At 34.8% G+C, this 24966-nt stretch overlaps 1 protein-coding gene across 1 annotated transcript in view; it reads left to right on the top strand.

The window, feature by feature from the left end:
- LOC136817902 (beta-1,4-N-acetylgalactosaminyltransferase 3-like) overlaps positions 1-22644 on the top strand; it is a 74492-nt gene extending 51848 nt beyond the window's left edge. Inside the window, exons 2-17 of the mRNA XM_067074233.1 lie at positions 7347-7540; positions 9494-9591; positions 10180-10350; positions 10733-10916; positions 11315-12855; positions 13229-13284; positions 13540-13618; positions 13986-14007; positions 14650-14763; positions 16858-16907; positions 17261-17364; positions 18388-18460; positions 19092-19166; positions 20672-20750; positions 21335-21461; positions 21852-22644. Coding sequence (XP_066930334.1) covers positions 7414-7540; positions 9494-9591; positions 10180-10350; positions 10733-10916; positions 11315-12855; positions 13229-13284; positions 13540-13618; positions 13986-14007; positions 14650-14763; positions 16858-16907; positions 17261-17364; positions 18388-18460; positions 19092-19166; positions 20672-20750; positions 21335-21461; positions 21852-22062 — 3111 coding nt within the window. The 5' untranslated portion in view covers positions 7347-7413 and the 3' untranslated portion in view covers positions 22063-22644. The remainder of the gene's footprint in view (positions 1-7346; positions 7541-9493; positions 9592-10179; positions 10351-10732; positions 10917-11314; positions 12856-13228; positions 13285-13539; positions 13619-13985; positions 14008-14649; positions 14764-16857; positions 16908-17260; positions 17365-18387; positions 18461-19091; positions 19167-20671; positions 20751-21334; positions 21462-21851) is intronic.
- Positions 22645-24966: the final 2322 nt, after the last annotated feature.

Here is a 24966-nt window from a genome sequence, read left to right as displayed (position 1 = left end):
AAGTCGAAAATCAAAATTAGAACATTCCATCCATCATAACTTATCCTTAACAACTCCAAACTTGTTCATTCTTTTTTTTAAATACTCAGAATTTATCAGAGAAAACAAAGAAAAAAACCCCATCCCATTACCTACCTTCAATAAAAAGATATACCATTTATTAGACATCAAGGTGAAAAAATGGCGACTCGGAATTCGTGGCACCACCGTCTACCTTGACCACCATTTTTTCAAATGGCTATCGCTAATGAGCTGGATTAGTTATAGACTCGCGGTTTTTTTTATAAAACGCGGGAAAGATAGTACTTTAGTTTGTCACGTGGTAGCCTTTTCGATAATCTACGGGCCGTCTTTAAATCGAGAAAAAAGAAGAAATTTCGATTTTTCGGCACTTTCCTGAAATTTTTATCAGGGCTACCATATATGGTTGGAAAGCTAAGGGTTTCAGCTTTTCATTGGTAAAATTTGTTTTTAGTTATCATTTCCAGCTCATTAGCGATAGGCTAAAGTTTAACAGTCATCGGGCCGATTTTCAGACCGCGCCAGCAAAACTCCTCACGCCCGCCACACGGAAGACTAGATTTCATCCGCCATTTTTGGCGCGATTTTGGTGCTTCCGAAAATTATTTCTTGCTGGCGTGGTGTAAGGAGGCGATTCTTTGAAAAGGTGTTTTTTTGTGGTTTGAAAATGGAATAACTTTGGAACTACTTAACCAATTTTAACAAATGACCCCTCATTTTTCTCACAAAGGTAAGGACTTTCAAATAAAATTAGTTTGGTTTTCAAAATTTGAGGGGAAAATTTTGGCCTGACCACCCTAACTCTGTTATTTCTATATTATTATTCGTTTTGACTAAATGCTATACTTTGAAATCACACAAACAGAGTAGAAGGGTCTCCCAGCTAGGATGTGCCTGACTGTATATAACCATTAGATGATTTTATTTTCATTTTTGTTAGATATCATTATTTTGTTAGATATTATATTATCAAACTGACATGATACCTTTTTGCAGCATAAAAAGTGCTGTATTTTTATTATTTACGGTTTTAGTGAATAGGTTTCCATATAATTTCTAGCTTTTAGTAGCTAACCTTATGGCTTTGCCTCTCGTGAAGCTATATAATTTGCTTCTCCAGATATTTATCATGCCGTATGGTGGTTTTTACAAAATGTATATAGTTTTTAACGAGTCCTTAAAAAAAGAAAATATCTTATCTATCTTATCTTATCTTATCTTATCTTTTGATACAAATTTATGCCCCCTGGCCCTGTGTGTGCCCTAACAGCTGACAATTTTAGGCTAGGCTAGACTTGTCTTTTCTATTTCCTATTCCAACAATAAAATGCTTACATAGTTGACACATAATACACATTGACAGAAGTATTCCTCATGCAATTCTTATATCGAAATCTGCAATAAAATGGAAAGTGGTCTCTTCTTCTTTATATTCTATATATGTGGCTTTCGTACCGTCAACTGCTCCTAACTTGGGACTATCTGACAAAACATGGGACGACAATTTGGTCACCATTTCACCGAACCTTCAAAGTCATTTGATTTGAGTTAATGAACAGCGTATTAAAAAATGCCGTCAACTGCTCAGGGACGATAAACATGATCACTGCTGTTCCCCTCAGGCGGGCAAAACTGTCGATTTTGTAGAGGTCACGAAATTGCCGAGTACAGCAGACGTCAAAAAAAAAATTCAAAATGGCTGCCAAGCCAGCACTGACAAAAAAAACCAGGAGTTTTCAATGGCCTACTACAGCAGAATAAAACAGAAATGCAGTAAAATAAAAAGTAAACAAACCTTGAACCTTTTGTTTGTCAAAATAAAGAAAATATTCTAGCCTCAGTACCGTGAGAGGTCCTAAAGCCGACACCACTGCCTAATTCTGACCCCCCAAATAACTGTTATGAAAAAAAATTCTATGTTTACAAACATTCCCTCTTGAACAACAATCGAACCAATCGAATATTACCCAGAATTTTGACGTTCAATTGAGATTCAATTGCGTTCGACAATCGAATTTCAATCGGTCGATTGCATTCGATTTGGTTCGACTGGTTCAATCGTCGATTCTGTTCGATTGAGATCGTCTGGTATTTTCCAATTAAGTTAGGAAAATTATTAAAAAGAATGATTTGACTTTATACATAATATGGTCTTCTTTTTATTCTTTATCCCGTTCCCTTTTCTCGTGGTCTTCTCCTATTCGAAGCAGAATTTTTCTGGATCGTTTTTTGTACTGTTATACAACTTTGTGAATCAAACTGGTATTTGGAACTTTGAATTTGTCTAATGAAAATATTTAACAATGGATGATGATAATTGTAAATTAAAATAAATCAATTGTAAATACATGGCCTGAACATGGTCCGAAAAAAATGTTCGGGCCGATTCAATAATACTTTTTTGTGGCCCGAGCATGGTCCGAACAGGCCCGAACATGTTTGGGCCATGCCGTGGGTCGTGGATAATATCAAAACCTTTTTGTATATATTTGGTTCTTCAAAACCATTTCCCTTTCTCGCAGCAGGCTTTAAAGTTCATGTTGACCCCCGGTTTTTTTGCGCGGTAATATAGAAAAGCCTTTAGTGCGGTATAAACAAATGATTTCATTGGTTTAAAAAAGTCAAAACATCAAGCTATATCACGTGATCAGAATCATGATTGGAGTGAACGGGAGCCGTGGTCATACGTCATATGATATTTTCCCGCATTTTAATTTGGCAAAATTTAGTAAACTCGACCACGTATCAATGTTTTGATTTTTCAAGCGGGGATTTCTGTAGAATGATAAAATATGGCTTGGCTGGAATGTACACCATAACAGCAGTGTGATGGGACTGGTTGATATCTGGCCTGTATTTTCACGTACTTTTAAATCTCTTTGACAACAAATTTGTTATGATAACTCCACCAAGTTTATCAATCATACTTCTTCGTTCCTCCTAGAGTGCACAGACACTCGCGTGTGTTCCACTACGGATTTTTTTCATATTTCGATTTAAAAGCCTACTCAGTGCGAAAGTCGAAAGAGAAATCGTGTATATTTTTAATACGCCGTTCATTTACTCAAATCAAATGACTTTGGAGGTTCGGTGAAATGGTGGCCAAATTGCCGTCCCATGTTTTGTCAGATAGTCCCAAGTTAGAGCAGTTGACGGTACAAGATTTATCTTTCGTACCGAGTAGGCTTTTAAATCAGACCAAATTAGTGGCAAAAGATGGAGCGTTTGACATCACACGCGCAGCAGAGTGTGTAATCGTTATCTAATCCCACCATGCGATAGGCGGTTAGGTGGCGGGCGTTCTCTAATTCTCCAATCGGCGTCCAGTCATTTTGAATGAAAACAAAAAAGTTAAAAATAAAGTTTTATGACTACTTGTTAGAAGTAAGTATCAGTAAGGCGGTCATCGAAAAATTGTTCTATTCGCGTCACTCGCCCGCATCAAATTTTCCGCTGATTTTTCGGTGCGGAGATGCGGAAAAAAATCTGGGAAAAGCAATTTGTTCTTTTAAAGTATAGCTTTTTTCTCAATTGCTCTGACAACCATCGAAAAATTGTTTTGCTCGCGTTACCACCCGCCCTTGAGTTACTGGCGTGATTAAAAAAACCTGGGAATGTTTTTGACCGCCCATCCTCCCGCATGCATTTTTAACACCCGTTGCGACGCGAACAGAGCATTTTTTCGATGACCGCCTAAGTGAAAATACAGGTCAGATATCAACAGTCCCATGCAGCCTAGAACAATGTTAAATTTCGTTTTCCCGCAAACCAAATTCGTCACATTATTGTCTCGATAGCCTCATACCTACGGAATGGAAGGCAATCGAGTAAGAACAATAGAAAAAATCTTTATTTGGCTCTGTAGAAAAATCGTAAAATAGAAACTTAAATTCACAATATTGATTCTTTAACCCAAACGAAACTTTTCTATTTTGTAAATCTTTCTTCCACTTCCCCATACGTAAAATATAGAAACAAAGTCGTCTAAGAAAACATCTATTATTTTTTAGAATCTTCCTTACAATCTAGTTTTCATATTTATAGAAACTAGATTGCTGACGTGTGGAAAAGAATTTCTGCATGACTGATCCTTTTGTTTCGATAATAACATCAAAGCGGGAATTAATCTTTTTCTCGTTTCTTTCTTTCCTTTTTCTTTCTTATCAGTTCACGCTTTCCCTCACTACTTCCAAAGCGTGGTTAGCTCAAGCGGTTAGGACGTCTGTCTCATACGCTTGGTGCTCTGAGTTCGATTCCAATGGGTGTCCAATTTTTTCAATTATTGATTTTGTTTTTGTGATTCTTAATGTAATTATTATCATCAAAACTCTTTTAAAGTTCAAAACATATGATCTTTTGGTATTAGCAAGATTACAGGCCATTTTTGACTTGTTTGGACAGATGTGGTTTTATTTTTTTGTTGTCCGAACATGGCCTGAACATGTTCGCACCATGCAGTGGGTCGTAACCCAGTTTCCTTTTGATGTGACCGCCATACTGGCCATCACGACGATTCTCGTGCATGATGTGCGTGCAGCCTCTTAGTTCCTAGAGCATGTGTTTGTGATAAATAAAGGATGGGGAAACCAGGTCGACTAAATGCGTGAATTATTTTTATCACTTGACTTGAAGCGTAATAAAGTTGTAAAATTTTAATGATGGACACAAAACGTAGTCGTCTAAGAAAACAGCTATATTTTTTTTAGAATCTTCCTTACAATCTAGTTTTTCTATTTATAAAAAGTAGATTGCTGACGTGTGGAAAGGAATTTCGGCATGACTGATCCTTTTGTTTCGATAATAACATCAAAGGGGGAATTAATTTTCTTCTCGTTTCTTTCTTGCCTTTTTCTTGCTTATAAGTTCACGCTTTCCCTCTCCACGCTCAAAGCGTGGTTAGCTCAAGCGGTTAGATCGTCTGTCTCATATGCATGGGGCTCCGAGTTCGATTTTAATGGGTGTCCAATTTTTCAATTCTTCAATTTTCTTTTTTTAATTCTCTTTCTTTTATAATGAAGGTCAATCAAACAAGTAACTAGCATATATTACCTCCGCTCTCTGTCTAAGGTTTAGATAAGCTATGATAGCATCACTTAATAAGAACTTTTTTAAGTTTTTTTTCTTCAACTTTTTTTTTTGCCACAAGCGATTATTCAAGGCTGAGATATAGAAGAACGGGTATAGGCGTTTGCGCCTGTGTTTGCGCCTGTGTTTGCTGACCGACAGTTTCAGTTTCACTTTCAGCCAGCGAGCGAGTGAGCGAGCAAGTGATTCTTTGTAAGAGAATCGTCAAATAACTTCTTTCAGAATCATTGAACTTCACGTTTTATACTTTAAAGGCAGAATAATAATTGATTTCCGGGTCAAAATGTTTGGCACTTGATCCAATCGTTTGCTTATCTTTCTTGCGTGGTCGTTATTTGAATTTCAGTGTTCAATGCTTATAAAATACGGTTGTTATAAGAGTATTAAACTCCTCACTAGGAGGGAACAGATCATAGATTCGAATTGAACGCATAATTACTAATAGCAATTAACATTACATAACGCGTCAATATCTCTTCACTCTAATGAAAATGTGATACAAAATTAAAGTGATGAGAGAATCACAAAAAAAATTGAAAAAATTGGACATCCATTTGAATCGAACTCGGAGCCCCATGCATATGAGACAGACGTTAGAGAAATAGTGAGAGAAAGCGTGAACTGATAAGAAAGAAAAAGGAAAGAAAGAATGGAGATGAAAATTGATTCCCGCTTTGATATTATTATTGAAACAAAAGGATCAGTCATGCCGAAATTCCTTTCCACACGTCAGTAATCTACTTTTTATAAATAGAAAAAATAGATTGTAAGGAAGATTCTAAAAAAAATAGCTGTTTTCTTAGACAACTACGTTACAAGAACATTTTCATGCGTTTTATGTGTTGTGTAAAATTGCTTATCCCTCATTTGGCTGCTTTTTTAATTGTAAGAATTGCAATCTTAGTTGAACTTTGATCGATGAACTTGTTCCATAAGAATAATATATACCAAGAATTTAATGAAAGGTTTGTTTTAACTATTTTGCAGGTCCGGTGTAGAGATAACAAGACGTATGTCGAGGTTAGACAAATCTACATTAATCCTCTCCATCAGAAAATTTTTTTAAATTTCAAACAATAAGATTGTCGTGCATGATAAAGGTTAACGACTGGCCTATATTTTTGGCGCCAATGGCTTTTCTGCGCCTTGGATAACAAATAGTCATATAACTTTATTTGTTTCAATCGTTTATTCTAAGGATTGAATTTTTTCTCATCTTAAGTTCTCAAACGATTGGACAAAATAAAACAATGGATATTGCCGTGATTGGATAATGAAATATTTGGCGCTTTAACGAGCGTTTGCGATTGATCAAAATAAAGCAATCTAAATATGTTTTTAGGGGGTGAGTTTTTCTTCATGTTTGCTAAACTGGGGAGTCTTCATAATATATATACACAGGAAAACTCATGAAACCTGTTAACTTAAATTCGAGTTTGACAAATCCCCAAGATTGGCAAACAATCATTTTTTCCCACTTACGGCTTTTCTCTTTGATCTTTTATTGTTTTTTTGTTAATTTCTTGCGTCACGGTATTTCCCAAGCTTACAGTATAAACTCCTATATCAGGATTAGAAACTAGGCTAGTCTTACCTCTCTTATCTTTCCATTTGCAACAATACAATGCTGACAAGTTGACACATCACATTGACAAGTAATCCCTGTAAGAAGTTTATATCAAAATTTGCAACAAAAACGAAAGTGGTCTCTTCTACTGATTGCTTCATTTCGCTCCTTTGCGGACTGATTATTTAATTTCCACCATCTCCTTTTTGGCGGCTGTGGCACTTTAGTGCCTTGCCTGATGGGCGGCTGTAAAATCTCATCTTTTATTTGTTTCAATCCGTGATCCTAAGGTGTAGACTTTTTCTAATCTTCAATTTTCATAAGAAAGCAGAAATTTGATGCGAGAGTTAGATTTAGTACCGTAAATAAAATCATTGAATAAAAGAAGAACTTTAAAAATCTTAAATATTTTCATTTTGAAGAATTGGTGCAAAAAAGTGAAACATGGAACTGCATGGAAAAGTTTCAACTTTTATTGCGTTAATCGAAATTGGGGATTTGAGAAATGTTTCCAGAACCTTTTTTCTCCCGCTGGTATTTTTTCCATATCTTGAACACACTATAATATTCTAGCCTGAAAAAGTTGTTTTCAAAACTAACCCCATGGTCAATAATTTTTATGTTTTAATCTAGCAACTTCCAGTCACTAATGATTGTTTTTTTTTACTTTTAGATTTGTAAATAATGTCCTATAGATTATAAATAATCACTAGAGAAATAATGAATGAATCAGCAAGATCATGGCAAGGTGTTATATGGTTTTGCGGATTGTCTTTGTTTTGGTTTTGATTGCAAGTTTTATTGGTATTGTTTATATTAGTAAACCTATCACCGAAGATGAATTATTAGGAGACAAAATTCGAAAAGGTATCTTTTTTGAAAAACTTTTACTTTACAAAGTTGAATTTTGAAATTCAATTTTTAGCAACAAATTACTCAATTCTAACGAGCGTTATTCAAAGGAGGATTATCCAAAATAGTGGCCCAAGTACATTCTTTAATTCTAACAGACCTCTTTTGAAAAAGGTGCAATAAAGGTACACCTCTCTCATTTAAGCCTGTTTGATACATTTTAAAGCCTTTATCATTCTAACATTTCTTCCTAGTGCAAAAAAAGGAAAGTTAAATGAAGAAATTTTGAACTTTGTTTTATAATTTGTAACATATTCAAGTTCAACTTCAGTATATTAATCACATAATACGTGTACCTACATCATCATAATTAATATCAATGATTGTTGAGCTACAATAATGGTTCACCAAAACAAATAGTCAGATTGTTAAATCTGTTATGTTGGTTTGCCAAATCCTGAGTTTGGTGAACGAAGAATACACAAGAAAGACTGTTGGCCCTCTTAGCGGGACATTTTTTTCAGATTTCACGCACTTGTGCCTAGAAATTGATTTTCTCAATCACCTGTGAGAAAATGAATATTTAAATGAAATAAATACACACTGGTAATTTCGTAGTCTCACTCCATGTCTATGTGCAGAGTAGTCTATAGTTTAGTGACCAAGAAGGAGCAACCATTAAGAACATTTTGCTTTTTGTCCTTAAATATGCTTCAAAATGGCCCTATTTCAGAATGATTCTTTGTAGAAATATGACTTTTTCTCAAAAGCCTACAACGATAGAAATTAGAGCTAAATACACTTTGCTTTCAAAAAATACTGGATGTAGCCGGCCAGGACCAGTCTTTGCTATTGATATAAATAAAAAATACGTAGGTAGTAAGTGAATATATGGTTGTGAGGTAAGATGTTTTACAATTTAAGTTTTTTAAGCTATAAGTTTCATAATGTGACTCCGCATGTTAGGCCAGAAAAAAAGAAGTCAAAATTGAACCCCCTAGAACTAAAAAATAAATAAAAATAGGCATATATTTCTGTTCATATAATGATTGTGGTTTTCACGATCACGCCAAACTGTTAATAGCCTCATTTGCGCCGTTAAAATCTTGTACTAGGGACTACCTAATAAATTCATTAATTTTCTCATTGTCACGCCATATCATTCAAAAACTCATTTTGACCACTTTGAAATCTTAACACAGCCATTGCAAAAATTGTTTCCAGGTATTTACTCTGTAACAGTAAAAGATCCTTAAAAATGAGATGGTTGTAATTTTAATTTTATCTATTTGAAAATCTTAAAGAATTAGGTATAAAGACAGTGCTGACTGAAGCATATTAGCAGAGGCTATACAATTATCATAAGCCCTGTAAGGGATAGAAACTATCCTTTAGGATCGAAGACAAAGCCTCTTATTTCTGCTTATTTCGAAAATTTTACCACTGGAAAAAAAGAAAATCACCAAGTTTAGTGTCATATCGGTTTCATAAAGCAGTCTTTCAAGAAATTGAATTGAGAGTATGTTCTGATGAAGAGATTTAAGGACAATATGTATTGTCCGAGACAAAAACTGCGTTGAGAATTGATCTTTGATTCGGATGGTCGCTTTTTGCATCAAATGTTATGCGAGTCGTTATCACAGCAGATCACATCAGATCGGTTTCTTTCCATAACTTCCCATCGAACAGCACTTTAAAGGAATATTGTATTGCTACAGTTGAACTCGACAGCAAAGAAACTTGTTTTTTTATTTTCTGCTATGTTGAGCCTGAAATTTCTCGCAGAATTCATCAATTTTGACTGAGTCACAAGAAAAACTTACTGTTTTGTATAACACATATTGTGCACGCCTTTATCGACGTCAAACAAGAATTGACTAAGGGTTATGGAAAGACAGCATTCCAATTGTACGATGCGTGCTGATGGTTGTTTTTTATCATTATTTTAGTATACTTTTCTTTTCTTAGCATCGAAAAGACATCAGAACTCAGACGATCATGAGATATGGATGCAAGAGATTGATTTACTTGTCAAACAATACCAAACTAAAAAAGAGCCTGACCTGGTAAAAAAAATTTATTTGTATTAAAACATGCTTTCAACCTGTTTCAAATGATTGTCTAAAGTGCTTGAATACTTAAACTTAAAATATTTTCATTGAAACGCTGGTGCAAATTATCAGAAAAAAAATATCCTTTCCTCAAATCGAATTGAAGATCCACATCATACGAAGCAGATTGACAGGAAGCTGTAAAATCTCTTGCCACAAAAAGTTGAAAAGACTGATATTATCCAAACTGTGATAGGACTTTATGCCAATGGGGATGAAAATCTCTTTCTTTTATTGATGGGGTTTTAAATTTCTAGCGTTTATAGCTCAAAAGATTCAATAAGGTTGGAGTTATGGGCTTTGTATTATGTCAATCCATGGGTTTGAAGAATCACTTGTCTTTAAACGGGTTGAAGTCCTCGCTGTTTTTACCAATGGAAGAGTTGGTAGCTATATTTTCCTAAAGAGGATTGAGTTCCAGGGTGGCTTTTGCTGATTCTGGGTATGTAATATGGGGAAGTATTGAGTCAAAGCTACTCTTAAACTGTCCCGTTCTACTGGAATAATATCATGTGCTGATCTCATTGTTATTTTATATTACAGAACAATCCATTTGAGCCGGTCCATGATGTGGAGTTTAAAATTGAAAATTGGGATTTCCCGACAGAGTTTACACCAGAGAAGACAGAAACCAGCGTTCCGCCAGTAAAAGAGCGACGAAAAGCACATTATAAACAAAATGATCACGTGGAAATGAAACCGTCAGAATCAGTTGTAAGTTTTTTAACAAGACATCTTTTTTCTCAATAATATGTATTCAGCTCAAGAGATAAAGCTCACTAAAAACACTCACTAAAAAGACTCACTAAAAAGGAGCAAATAGTCCAGTTTTTTTTGGAGGGATTTAACTTTTAATCTTAAACATATATAAAAAATCTGAAAACTGATTTTGAAGTCAGTAAAAAAAGTGAATTATTTTTTTTGGTTCTAGTAGAATGTTTAATTTTTAAAATATCTTCCCTAGAGGTATTATTTTTGAAATTATCTTTTTCTTTCAACTGGAAAAGAGGAAATAGAATTTATAAATAGAACTTTCTCTTATTTGCATGCCTATAGTGAAATAATATTTATTAATAAGACAGTGAATTTTTCATAGAATGGCTTCTTGAACGTGCACTTTTGGGGTAGTTTTTGTGGCTCACGTATTGAAGATTTGAAACGAAACATTCATTTCCCGTACTATCCATCCGAAGTATCAAGCCTTACCAAATTTTATATACAACGCTATGAGACTGGTTATGGACAACGAATCTTTGGTTATCTACATCCACCAGAATCAGGTATATTTAATTCTGTTAAGTCAATAGTGGTTTTTCAGGTTTTGTTTAAGTTGTTTTAATTTTGCTACTTCGAAAGCAAGCGCTCGATTTGCGTCAGGGATCACCTCGACAGAACATTTATTTCCATAATGGTAGAAATTACGTAACTTGACAAATCATGAATATCTATATCCATCTATACATTTTGATAAGTCCGAAAACAGGGAGGTTGAATCTAATCTCAATCGCAGAAACCTAAAAGGGGCTTGATATACAGAGCGCAACACTAAAGGCGGTTTATAGACAAAAACTTTTTCATGATCTTAACTATTCGAAGATTTCAGGCAAGAAAATCCAAAGACGTAGGGAGGGATCTTGTGCTAATTTTCATAATTGACGAATTCTATTTCAAATTTCAGGAGAATTCACGTTCGCTGTTTCATGTGACGACAATTGTGAGGTCTGGTTAAGTTCCTCTGACAATCCAAACCACATGAAACTAATTGCCAGCGTTGGTACCTTCAAAGACCCTGCCAATACAAAAATTGCTGATTTCCAAGCTTATCCTTCACAAATCTCAAAACCAATTCTATTAAACAAAAATAATAAATATTATGTAGAAGTGTTACACAAACAAGGAGCTTACAAAGACCATGTACTGTTAACCTGGCTAGCTCCAACCTGGGATCACATCCGAACTATAAATGCTAGTTACATTTCAAGCTACATCGATGTGAAAGAACAAATCCATGACGTAAACGACTATAGATACCTAATACCGGTGACAAAGGCATGTCAAGGTTTGGAGGATCTTGACGTCACCAATAGTATTTACTACTACAATCGAACACATAATTCATTCACCATGTACGATTATCGTGAAGATTTTTTTAAACTCAAATCAGTGGATATGTCGGATTTCACCAACTTATTACCCAGAATCCATTACAATCCGACTTACGTTTTAGACTTTATGCCGAAGCGATATGAAGGTGTTAAATTGATGCACGAGAGCTCCATCTATCCGTCCGATTACACTGAACTCACACATATGACTAGATATACCAATTGTAAAACACCGCGCCAAACAGACTCCCATTATCATTATTTGGAAGGTTTTGAACTACGCGATGAGGACGAGGGATATGGGACCGACTTAGCAAGGGATAACTATAATGATGACTATATAGCTGTTAGGAAGAAAGTTTCACTAAAACGGCTAAAATCTAAAGAAGGCTCTTTTGATTTACGTAAAATGAAAGCAAAGGCTAAACATCATATTGGTAAAAAGGGTACAGGGAAGTCTGGCTCTGTCCAATTCAATAGAAATGAGAAGATTCATTTTAATTCTCGTAAATTAATGGCTTTTATTGATACTCAAACTAATCAAAATTCTGGACCCCTTTACAATAAAAGAGACAGTATGAAAGGCACGGATTTTGGCTATAATAAAGAAGATGTGAAAGATATCATGCGAAAAATGAAGCATGCCAAGGCCAGTTTGGGTCAAGGTTTAGGTTTAGCTGTCAATCCCATGCAGTATCAATATCAATCGAGAGGTAGATCGCCCTCGGATGTTGGCCCTCCTCGCCGTCAAGACTCGTATACGAAAAATCGTGTTGCTCAAGTCAGAAGGCCTGGTAACCCATACGGCAGTCAATCTTATCAGAATGATGGACGATATGGGCTTTATTATGGCGGTCGTTCTCGACGCCATCGTGCCAAGAAACCCACTGTTTATAAAACGAAAATCTTTTTCAAAGACGGTAAATTAACAGACTCGAATGGTCAGAAACTGAATTTAACGGTTGGCGATAAAGCGATATTGATTCATTATTATCCGTTGTTTGGGACGGCTACTTATTATCTAGCAACCCCAACGATACGCCGCTCTATGTGGAAATACAAGACTTTCCTGTCTAAATGTCGGACTGAAGGAAATCTACCCTTATTTTCCGGTGTAAGTATATTGTATACAGGTTTTGACTAAGTTACTCAACTAAATTACCATTTGGGGAGAAAATATTGGAATCGCGTAAGGGATTGCCTCAAAAACAAAACTAAAATATTTCTTCCTTAATGACAGATCTTTTATAACAATTCTGAAACACTTAGTTACATACCCCCTAAGTAAACCGCTTTTAGATATTACTTTTTGGTCTTTTTAAAAATCCTTTTAAAGTTTCCATTTTGAGCCACTTGAATGGACTTGTGTACTTTTTTGGGGTCGGGTAAAGTGAATTTTCATGTCTCATCTTGTCTTTATTCATCCTGAGATTATGTTCTCCAAATTGTGTGTTTTCGCTTATCACAAACAAATTTCTTTTCCGCAGGTAGCCGTTGGTGTTGTTAACGAATACATGAAAGCAGTCAAGAAAAAACATAAAAGGTATAATTAATTTTCCATATTATAAGCAATGTTACGTAATAAACATTACTGGATTTGACACTGTTAGAATCTTTAATAAAGCGTACCAATAGTCTGGGTTAGCCTGTTCCACCTCAGTACAAGCGAAACACTGCAGCTGATTTCTTACCTCGCAACCTTTAGGCACAGAACTAGAAGGGTTTGAAACAGGCTAGGTTCGAGGTAAGAGTATGTACTTGGTCGAATCGTTAAATATTGATTTTCGTTTTTTTACAGTAAATACAAGTTGAAGAGGATAGTGAATGTGGAAGAAAACCATGACGTATTACGTGGTGATCGTTATCTTATCGAAATAGTAAGTGTTCAAGGCTTGTTCTTTAGTCTAACATGCCAGACGATTGGATTTGGAAAAGAGGGTAGTATGGTCATAGGCCCCCGCGAGACGTTTGAAGTGGGGGTGGTCAAAACTTTTGAAACATTTTTCAGTTTTTGCGCCTTGTAAACACCTTAAAAGGCTTTTTAGTTGGATAAAGCAGGATTTGGACTTTTTAGACTTCAAAATATTCGGTGGGCCATCCCCCTAGTATTTCATCGCTTCAGATTTCTTTAAAGAAATATATCGTTTGAGATTTCTAGCCTTTCCCACTCTTACCACGGTCGATTTTTGCTGGCCTTTTTTCCTGCGAAGAACAATTTGGTAGACTTTTCTTTTTTTTCTTCAGGAATTATCAGTGGAAAATGAAGGTAAGTGCATTTTTTATTTTCCTTTGATAGTATTAATACACTCAAATCAACATTAGTGTCACTACAGCGTGTCCCAAAAAAGCGGTCGAATTTTTATATAAAGTAAATTCGTCATTATTTATGCGAATAATAATCTTATTTCAATTATTCTAAGCCCGGTTTAGATAACGAGTTTTGAGGATTTTGTTTTATATAAATAAAATTTGTCCGCTTATTTCAGGACACACTGTATAAGGGAATTGGTTCGTGTTTATAAAGGTCGATTGATGTCAACTATATGTATTTTTAAGCATGTCATTCTTCGCCACGGCATGACGTCAGAACTGGGGTACAACAGAAAACTTACTAAAGATTAATTATGTGTTTTCAGTAAACATAATCTTTTAGTGAGTTAAACCATAGTGTTTGTTTTACCCTCGAAATTATTAAATCTTATTGGTTGAAAAAGATGTCACATGACTTTCCGTGGAAAAGAATTGCAATGACTGCAATGACCCCCAGCTAAGCTATCGGAGTGCTTATTTCATTTCCATCCAATAGAAGATCATTTTTCGAACTGTCATTTATGTAATACAAAGATATTTTTAGTTCTACGAAATGTCCTTGGTACACATTTTTGATACGTTTTCTTTGTTATCTTAGCATCAACAAGACGATTGTCAACCTATATATACCGCGATGCAGTCAAAAACAAACTATACCGTCCCAGTGGTTTTGTTTGGAATCCCAAAGCTACTGTCCACGTAATTGTACCAGGTAAGAGCCATTCACGGATTTAGTCAAATTTTATACTCTTTTATAAGAACAAATATATAAGAACATCAGGCTTCGATGGCCAAAATATTGAGAAAATTTTTAAACATTTTAAGGCTTCGCGGACTCTAAAACACCCAATTTCTTGGAAAATTGCTGAAAAATACTCAAAAATGATGAAATTAAGAACGTTTTTAAGAATATTTTTAGGCTTTAAACTCAAAAGTTAAAGAGCATCAGAAATCTTCAAAAAATTGGATATTCTTACAAAAAGAAACGTGTACGCTAATACATGTTTTTTTATAAGCATAACGTTTATAAGCATACCGATACCTGAATTTGTCTAAAAAATAAGCATATTACTGAGCTTGGTTTTGAGGTGTGTAAGTGAAAAATTAGTTTTCTAATAGATGGAAAAGAAGTCGTTGTAATGCAATTGTCGTTTAAAAAAAATACAAGCATAAACGCGACAATCGTTCACAACTCCCTGAAAAATCTTTGTGTCATTACATTACTTATTTCCATATCCTCGTGTATATCAACGACAGATTTTGGAAAAATTGGAGACTCGAATTTTTCGGAAAAATAAGTATATGATAAACATACTTCGAGTCTGAGCCTAAAATATCTCTAAGCATAACTGAGCTTGTTTCACAAAAAAGATATGCTTATAAAAAAACAAACATGTATTTTCTATTTACTAGTATTAATCATATATAATCTAATTTTATTAGTAAGCTAAACAACGATTTCTTTTTGTGTATCATAATCTTTACTCTACACTGGGTTTTTACTGGATTTTTCCAAACTTTACAAAAGCTAGTGGCGTCAAGTCAACATGGGGGCAAATTGTTTCGCTGCTATTTTTCACATCTTTGCCCCAAGTGCCACCAGGTTTGAAATTGTTTCTACAAAATGTGTCTCAAAGTGGCAAAAGTGCTTACATTTTTTGCCACCTAATCAGGGGGGGGCACGCAGTTACTACAAGACAATATGACACTTACTACCGTGGTGGTACTGTATTCAGAAGTTATGAAAACAGTTACTACACAGTGTAGTAACTGCTGTTTGGGGGTGGTGCCAAACACTAAAACTAGCACTTTTGGTGTAGTAAGTGCTTATATTTTAATTCTTTTAAAAGAACTTTCAAAATTTTTCACAAAAAATGATTTTTTTTGTGAAAAAATTCTTTGTTAAAAAAAATATTTTTGTTATGAATGGACGAAAAAAATTTGAAATTTTTCTCAGACCCAACTTTGAAATCATGCTTTCCCTAATTATCATTAAAATGTTCTCAACAGTTGTTAATCAAGTAAATTAAAAGAAAATCTAGCACAAAAATGGCTTTAGGTTGAAAAATAATCGCAATTTAGGGTAATTTCGAGCATGTTTTTGATGATATCACTCAAAAACAGGGGTGGTACCTGGAAATCTTTTCTGAAAACAGTTACTACCAAGGTGTAGTAACTGCAAAGGGTGGTGGTCCTGAAGAAAAGTGTTGAAAAAGCACTTACTACACATCATGTCTTGTAGTAACTGCGTGCCCCCCCCTGACCTAATTCCAAATGATCGTTTGTGTCCTTTGTTAAAAGTGGTAAATTCTCAATCTCCACCAAGCAAAAAGCAAATTTGTTTTGTTTCGCGCAGTTTGTGTGAAAAGTGGTACACAAAATGGCAGCTTTCGAATGAATAATTTTGATTTTAATTTTGCATTAATTTTCCGTTGCTATGCAACTAGAGAATAAATTTATTCAAAGATGGCAGAAGGCATAATTTATGTTGTACCGATTGAAAATGTAATATAAAGACCTAGAATAAGGCTCTGTTGCCGTCGGAATTTTAACTAGCAGGACCACTGTTTCGGGCCCGTATTAGAAGGAACGTGGTCTCGTTTTTACACATTGCCTGACACAAGTTAGCTGAAGGAGCCACTTTTCACACTTTTTAAAAATGTTTCAACATGATGGTGGCAGAAGTGGGAACAAGGGCAAAAGTGGCAAAAGTGTAAGCAAAACAATTTGCCCCTATGGGAAAAGAATCAACAAAATATTTGGTACTTACTTTGGCCTTTAAGTACACTTTCTTTTATTATTTTAGTCAAGAATCAGGGACGATGGGTACAACATTTCATTGATAACATGGAACAGGTATTGATCATTTTCATTCTATCATTTAGAAAATCAAAAAAATCGATTATTTAAAAATGTCGAGCTTACATGAACTTTATAAACCCCAGAATGGGCAATGTACTTTTTTACCGACAAAATTTCTAAGACGACAAATTTTTTTACCAGCAATTGATTTTTGCTGACGAAAATTTTTTCGAAATAAATGACAAGTGACGAAAGTTTTTGCAAACGAAAATTTTTTGCCGACGAAAACACACCTTTGCCATCTATGAAATTCTTTTGTTAATATCTGCTTTGTCAGGAGAACAGGAGAAGACACATGCCTTGCTTTGAACATCAACGAACTGTCTTTAATTGGCTTTATCTTTCAGGTCTATCTGGAAACACAGGATGTGAATTTGAACGTGATCATTGCTGATTTCAACTCCTCTGATATTGATATCAAGAAAAGTTTCGAGAGAAGTCGACTCAAAAGGTGGAAGTTATTTCCAATAGTGGCTATGCATAGTGTGGGGGGGGGGCTACACCCAAAATATTGCAAACGAAAACTGGGAGCTAAAATACAGCCAAATATTTGGGGGACCTAATATGTTTGGTGGGGGCTAGAATTTCAATAGCATAAGGTTGGGGCTGACTATTGTTCTATTATTTTTCTCCATATCACCACATTGTTATTCAAAAACCTTTCATTTTACAGTCTATTGATTCTGTTTTTTTTCACTTGTGTCTACCATCTTGAATTAACCATTATAGTCATTTTCACCCACGAAATAGATTTCGAGAAGCGCAAAATAATGTAAACGTGATTAATTCCTAAAAGCCATATTAAATCAACAAATATTTTATACTAGGTATGGGACTGGGGGCTGCTTAAAAAACTTTTAATATTTGGGGGGACCTAGACCTGGGCTGACCCTATGGTATAAAGGGCTACATACACTACACAATATATAAGAGGAAGGAAGGAGAGTTCCGCCGATGCAGACAGCACGGGTTCTATTCCGGAATAGTTAACTATTTTAGGATCTAGGAAAGTCATAGCGCTCGCCAGACACCGAAAAAATTAACCAACAATGAACATTTCAAAATAAATCGCAGTATTTTTTTTGTTTATGCTTTTTACAGTAAATTTATTAGGTGGATTACGCTAGGTAAAATAGGTTCTTCAGCGGCACCATGTAGTCTCGTCAATTTTTTCTCTCGCCACGAAAACACACCAAAATCTATTCATTACAAAAAGAAAGTGAAAAGAAAGCCCCAGTCGGGCAAATTTTTTTTTCCGTAGATGGGCGGAAATATCTTTAATGGTCGGAAATATCATAGCGTAATGGTCGGAAATATCATTTGATGGTCGGAAATATATTTTGATGGTCGGAAATATCCAAAACTCTAAAAATTTGAACATTTAATGGTCGGAAATATCATTTGATGGTCGGAAATATCTTTTGATGGTCGGAAATAATATTTTTTCATTGATTTTATGATGTTATTCTTCTAGGTACAACTTTCTTAACTTGGACGGCCCATTTGAAAGAGCTTTCGGCTTACAAGCTGGCGCTGATCTTGTGAAGGTATGAACCGTATATGAAGTCTGTATAGTATTCCTTATTTATGTACAATACCCCTTACACTACACAATATTTCAGCGGGTTACATAGTCTGAAAAAGGGCAGAGCAAATTACTTCAATTGACAATTGTCGGATACTGAGGTATTATAAGCGACCTTTTTCTTGCCGACCCAAAAATTATTGGTCATGGCTGCATTTTTAGGCCAAATTTGCACAAAGTAAAAAATTGAAAATCAACTTCTAAGTGAATTTACAGCTTATACCACCCCACTTAAGTACAATTTTGACCACCCACCCGGCAGTGGTCCCTACAACTTAGTATAGATCCCCTAAATATTTTACTAAAAGCTTTTAAGAGCAAGTGTAAATGCTTCCAAAATTGTACGAAATTTTGTTGAAATGATTTTTGTCGTTACTATCAAATTGAGCAATTCCTAAGTTTGATAGTTCAATTTTTTCACGTTTTTTTTTAAAAGGATTTTTACAATTTGCAGAAATAAAAAAAAATCCACGTTGCTTTGTCTGTTGATAAAAAAATGAAACCTGTAATGGAATTTCATATATCTTGAGAAGAGTTAATATAAGGCGATTTAGATCACAAATCTTCAGGAATTTTTTATACTTATCTTTTAGAACGAAGATGATATAATATTCACCTGTGATTTGCATTTGGACATCCCACCTATTCTCATCGATACCATACGAAAGGTGGCGCCCTTGATTTTAATTATTTCATTATTTTAAAGCGTCTTTTTAGATTAATTATTATAATGGCACTCAATTTTCGCCTATGATATCCAGAAACTACTCGGAACAATATTCATTTAGAAATTGAAAAACCTATTAAAACCCTTACCATTAACCCTATTAGCCCCAGGTGGGTAGAATCTACCACGCTGGAGTTCTTTTGTTTATATCTCGGAGAAAAATTTTTTAAACGACTTGAAACTTTCTGACTTTTAATAAAATCTTATTAAGAGTACTTGTGCAAAATTTTAGGGTCATAGGTTTTCCGGATCAGGTTTTATGACTTTATTGTGAAACATGATATAAAACCCAGCCAGTCCGTCATCATTTATGACGTCATCAAATTTTGAAAATTTTACTCATCTTCAGCATAGATTTTAAGAAAAAACTTTATGGAAGTTTCAAAACCGACAATTATGTTAAAGAACAGCCTTTTATCTTTCAGAATCTTCAAACAAAATCTAAATATCTTTAATGGTTCGAATGTAATAGACACTTTTGTAAACCATATATTTGGGCTTTTTTACGACAGGTGGAAATTTTGTGATGACGTCATCGGTTTTTAAATGACGTCATCAAATTTTTTTTCCTTCCTGGAAAATTGTATCATGATGGAGAACATCTGTACCAAATTTCATGGCCATAGCTCTTCTAGATCGAAAATAATCGAGGGTGGTAGATTCTACCCCCCCCCCCCTCCTGGGGATACAAAAGTCAAAAAAGCTTGGGGCTAATAGGGTTTAGAGTTTAAAAAAAATTGTGTTATTCCTGGGAGAACTTATTTTATCCCCGTGGTAAGGAGGTAAATTTTTTTACAGCGAAGGGGTGCCTTATAAAAAGACAGGAAAAAACAACACAAAAAATTCGAATGAATGTCTTCGAACTAACGTATATACGTTATATGCTTATAACCTTGAGCTCTTCTAGCTTTAAGGGTTGGAAAATGGAAATTTATTTCCTCGTCTACACCTGTATTGCTGTGCAACGTCAAATTTAATCATTATAACAAGGAAGTAAGTCTCTGAGGGTGTTGGCCAACCCTTCCAGGTGATATCTTTACAATAATAACCGGTCAACTCGGTCAACGCAACAACCTCGCAAGCTCGGTCGTTACTTGACCTCGGGCAATATTTCTCAGTACAACCCTCACTAACCGGTCATTATTGTATTTGTTAACCGTTTCCTTCAGCTTCGATTGATTTTTAGCGCCTTATCAAGGAAAAATAGCGAAAAAAACAAGCGAAAAAAACAACGTCAACGCATTGTTCATTTTCCTTTGAAAAAGTGACGTCACAATGAATTTCCCTAACGACGAGCAACTCTGGCCAGTGCAGGCCCGTCGTCATGCGAAAAGAACCAATTGCATTGCGCCAAAAGATGTGTAGCCCGCTTCGAAAAAGTAACCGGTTAACAATGCAAAATATTCCACACGATAGAATATCCATCATATTATTTTATATATTCAGCATACGATTAAGAAACGATTGAGTTTTGCACCAATGGTCCATCGCTTAAGCTGTGGCTACACACCAGATCTCCCCTATGGTAAGCTGTCGTTTAAGAAAGTAACAAATTTATTATTGTTAGTGCTATGACTCAATGGTTAACCTATTCTCGATGTTTAAGTGGAGATGGAGGATGTCGAGGAGAGTATTTTAAAGGGCTATAGAATATATTGTCAGACAATATATCAACAATATACCGGCAATATGCCGGCAATAATGAAAATGTGTCTGCAATATATATTGTCAGTTTCATTTGCAATATCCCAACAATTTTTCCTATTTTTCCGACCCTTAGTAGGACTGGACTGAAATCTGATTTTTCGATTTTCCCAACCCTTACAGGGACTGCCAGGTTCTGAAAAAGTCACCCTTAAGGGCGGCACTCACCTGTACCCTTCACTTGCCTCTGCTTGCCTAGGTACCCCCGTCCTTGGGTGTAATTTTTGGTACTTAAAGTTTCATGCTGTCCGTATGAACGAAAATCATCAGCCAAATAAAATATGTTACGATTTCAAATTCAATAAGTGGCCTATGTTTATAAGGTTTTTGATAACTTAAAATTGAAAATCTTCGTACATAGATATGGACAACCATTGGATAAAACAACCTTCCTTGTTTTTACAGGACTATGGGAGACAGAAGGTTACGGGTTGTTTTCTATCACCAAACATGATTTTGACCGCATTGGTGGAATGAACACTAAAGAATTCAAAACGAAATGGGGTGGAGAGGATTGGGAATTCCTTGACAGGTAACTATTAGCAACCCATTGAATGTCAACTGACAAGTGATGGAAAACAAGATTATCGTTGTCAATTCGCCTGTCGCGCAAACAATTCTTTTTGGTCAATGTTGACATATTTCTTTCATAAGGAAACATCTATAAGAACACGAAGCTCATTATTTCCTAAAACCTAAGAACTAAGAATGAACTAAGAACAATGCCATCCTTAGATTTCAGATCTTGTCGTTGGTCAAAAGTTTTCTCTCTCTTTCTTAATTGTTGGGTAAACATTCAATAACGACTTTTAAGAGATAACCTTTTCATTCCATTATCAAAAAAAGAAAACAATGAAAATTAAGTGTTTGTAAAAAACCGTCATCGAAATGTAATGTAAAAAGAATATATTTTTTTATACAGAGCGTTAGGCCATGGACTGGAAGTGGAACGTCTTCGTGTGCCCAACTTCTTTCACCACTATCATTCACGTAAGAAAATGTGGCAAGCATCAACATCATCCAGCAAGTCTACAACCATTGTCCCTCAATCAGCTTATTATGATTCTCGGGATAGCAGCAGCAACACTGTTGTTAAAACTACTTCGACTACACCTAATCCATTCCCAGAGTAAGGAACATTTTGCTCTGCTTCCTCTTTAACTAGCCTACTACGTGCCTCGAGATATAGCACCAGCAACACTGTGGTTAAAACCACCTCGACTGAATTATTTTCCTTTCTCGATCCCAAAGCCCCATGTGGTGTTTGGAAAGATTGGTCTACATTTCTTGCTTTAAATTCTTGCTGTAACCCTTTAGTTATACCGATTCTTTTACAACAGTCTTAAAAACATATTTGACAGTAATGCCTTATTTAGATTTGTGAAGTAGTGATTGATAGTTGGGTATCTATTTTTCACTTTGGGTTTTCATATTAGTTAGCAATGAACTTACGTAGTACCTACTTATTTAAAGCCAATTTTATTTAGTCAATCAAGATAACCGAAAAATATTATATATCATTCTTTAAGCATTTATTTTTAGTTAGAAATATTCGTAAACACTTCTTAAAAATAGGCTAAGAAACGATTTTTCTTGAGCGGGCCCCTCTAGAAGAACTGGAAGTGGATACAATAGTTCAAGAATCTTGAAAATAGAAGCTGCTTTTTGTTTAAACCCATTATTTAGGCTGAGATTTAATTAAAAAAACAATGCTCCATCGTTCGTAAGGATATTGCCAGTCTGAGAATTCAACAGATTAGCCGATTTTTGCTGAAAGTTTTCTGAATTCATAACAAACTTTCGTAATTGCAGTAATTGTTTTAAATTAGATCAACATTGTTCGACTTGAGGGCCAATCCTTATAACTGAAGGTAATTCTGTATATTTAAATGAATTAATTTTAAGAACTCCAAGAGAACATTTTACTTTAATGGGGTAAATTTTCGCGGGAACTTAATTTCCCGGATGGCATTATCAGGAGACAATACTTTCATGATATTGCGTTTTTTTTTCCGCCAAATTATACATTCTGGTTGTTGAAATATGCATTATTAGCGCTTCTTTGATGCCAGTTAAAATTTCAGAATTAATTATGTGACATTTTTTTAGTTTTATATTTCGCGAATAAAATCTTTCCGGATTTCCATTTGAAAATTTATCCCATTAAAGTAGGTCTAAAATTGTCCACAAAATAAGCGCGTCTAAAGTTCAGCCCAAAGAAAGTACACCTTTTCGACCGTGGCCACCAAATGCCGCACGGGCATTTTTGTGTCCGCTTTATCCCACTAAAACCGTCCCAGTCCTTCTTTACCACCAATAGACAATAGAGAAATGCGTCAAAAAAAGATGGTCGAAAAGGTGTATAAAAGAAACGTGTTACCAGGAAAACTGATTTTTTTTTCGTATAAACCAATATACACAAAGTTATAGACAATTTTACTTAGAAAAATAAGCTGCATTATACTTTATATATTATACTTTTTCTCAGTTTTATGATATAATCTCATTTTATTGTATAATTTTGCTCAAATTTTTAAAAAATTTTGTTTTTAAAACTGATAATTTTTTTAATCCGTAGAATTTTTATATAGGAATTTGAGAATTTTAATCCTTATTTATAGCATTTTTTCAATTTATTGAAGTCTCAAATTCAAATATATTATGATGAGAATTTTTACATCGAACACAATTAATCAAGGCCGGCTATCAATATTTTTAGTGTAATTTGACGTGGTTGGCCAAGTAATCTAGGGCTTTTGGACAGTCTCGGACATTTGACTTTTAAATTCGAACAACTCCTCAGTCAGACCTTTCTTCAATAGTTCTATTTATACTGAAACGATTAATTTGTCTAAGGCGAGCAATTTAGAAAATGAGCATTATGGAGGAGTGTACTTTCCATTGATGTTTCAATAAAAAGGATCTCCTGTCTCAGACGATTTTTCCGTCTCAGTATAAATGGAACTAATATTTCAATTCGTGATATTCATGACGTAATGTTTGATACGGAAGCACCCAAAAAAGACCGGGTGGTTGTGTGTAGTATAAACATTACGTCATGAATGCCGTGACGTAAAGCGTTGATCATCTATCAAGAGGAAGCGACAACCCTATTATCAGGGACCTCAAAAAGCCCAAATTTTCATTGCAAGTTTTCTGGCCTTTTCTTTTACAATCTTCACTAAAAATAGTTAATTCCTTCCTTAAAACAGACATTTTTTATTTCAAAGTACTAACTTTTAATCATAATTTTTTCAGTTGCTTTTTGTTTGCAATTCATAATCTAATACTCAAGCATTATTTTAGTATGTAGTAGAACTCATATATTATTTTGTTGTATTATCAATATTTAAATATACTGCTCCCATGGAAATATAGGTGAAGGTAATATAGAAATACATTGTTTTTCGATAATTTTATGATCGTACTTATTTTTTGTTCGGTTTTTTCATGCTTACTGATAGAACCAGATAGAACGAAATCAAAATTTGTACGCCAAATTGTTAATTGTAGGTATTTATATCAGAATTGGAACGTATTTTATTTCAACATTGAACAGGGTCAGGTTCTATAGAAAATGTGCAAGGTCCTTTTTAAATTTAAGATGAAATTGATTACATACGTTCGAAATATGAAAAAGGAAGTAAAATAAGTTGTTTTTTTCAAAAAAAATTTCAGGATATTTATTCTTGTCCTTTGTAGGGTTTTTTCCTGCAGTGATATGTTTCTTTGTTTGCAAGGCCCAGGGGGGGGGGTGCTTAGTCACAAAAATGAATGCCTGTAAGGGCAAAAACTTTTTGATTTCACCCGGAGGCCCCGTCCACACTGCTAACCCTAGTACCCCCCACCCCGGGGATACAATTACAAGGTATCATATGTTTTTAATATTTGTCTTGATTCCTTGCTATTACCAACTAACATTTCCCCTGTGACCAAATTTTGTATGCCTTTCTCCGCCCATGGAATTATTATAGAGACTCTGGATAAACATCGAATGAAACGGTGGAGAGCGAAGTATTGTCTTTCTTTGGTTTCAG

Source organism: Clytia hemisphaerica, unplaced genomic scaffold (assembly GCF_902728285.1).
Source record: "Clytia hemisphaerica strain Z4C2 unplaced genomic scaffold, Clytia hemisphaerica genome assembly, whole genome shotgun sequence".
NCBI classification, from domain to species: domain Eukaryota; kingdom Metazoa; phylum Cnidaria; class Hydrozoa; order Leptothecata; family Clytiidae; genus Clytia; species Clytia hemisphaerica.
Note: the sequence above shows the minus strand (reverse complement) of the source record. Positions and strands in the feature narration are given on the sequence as shown.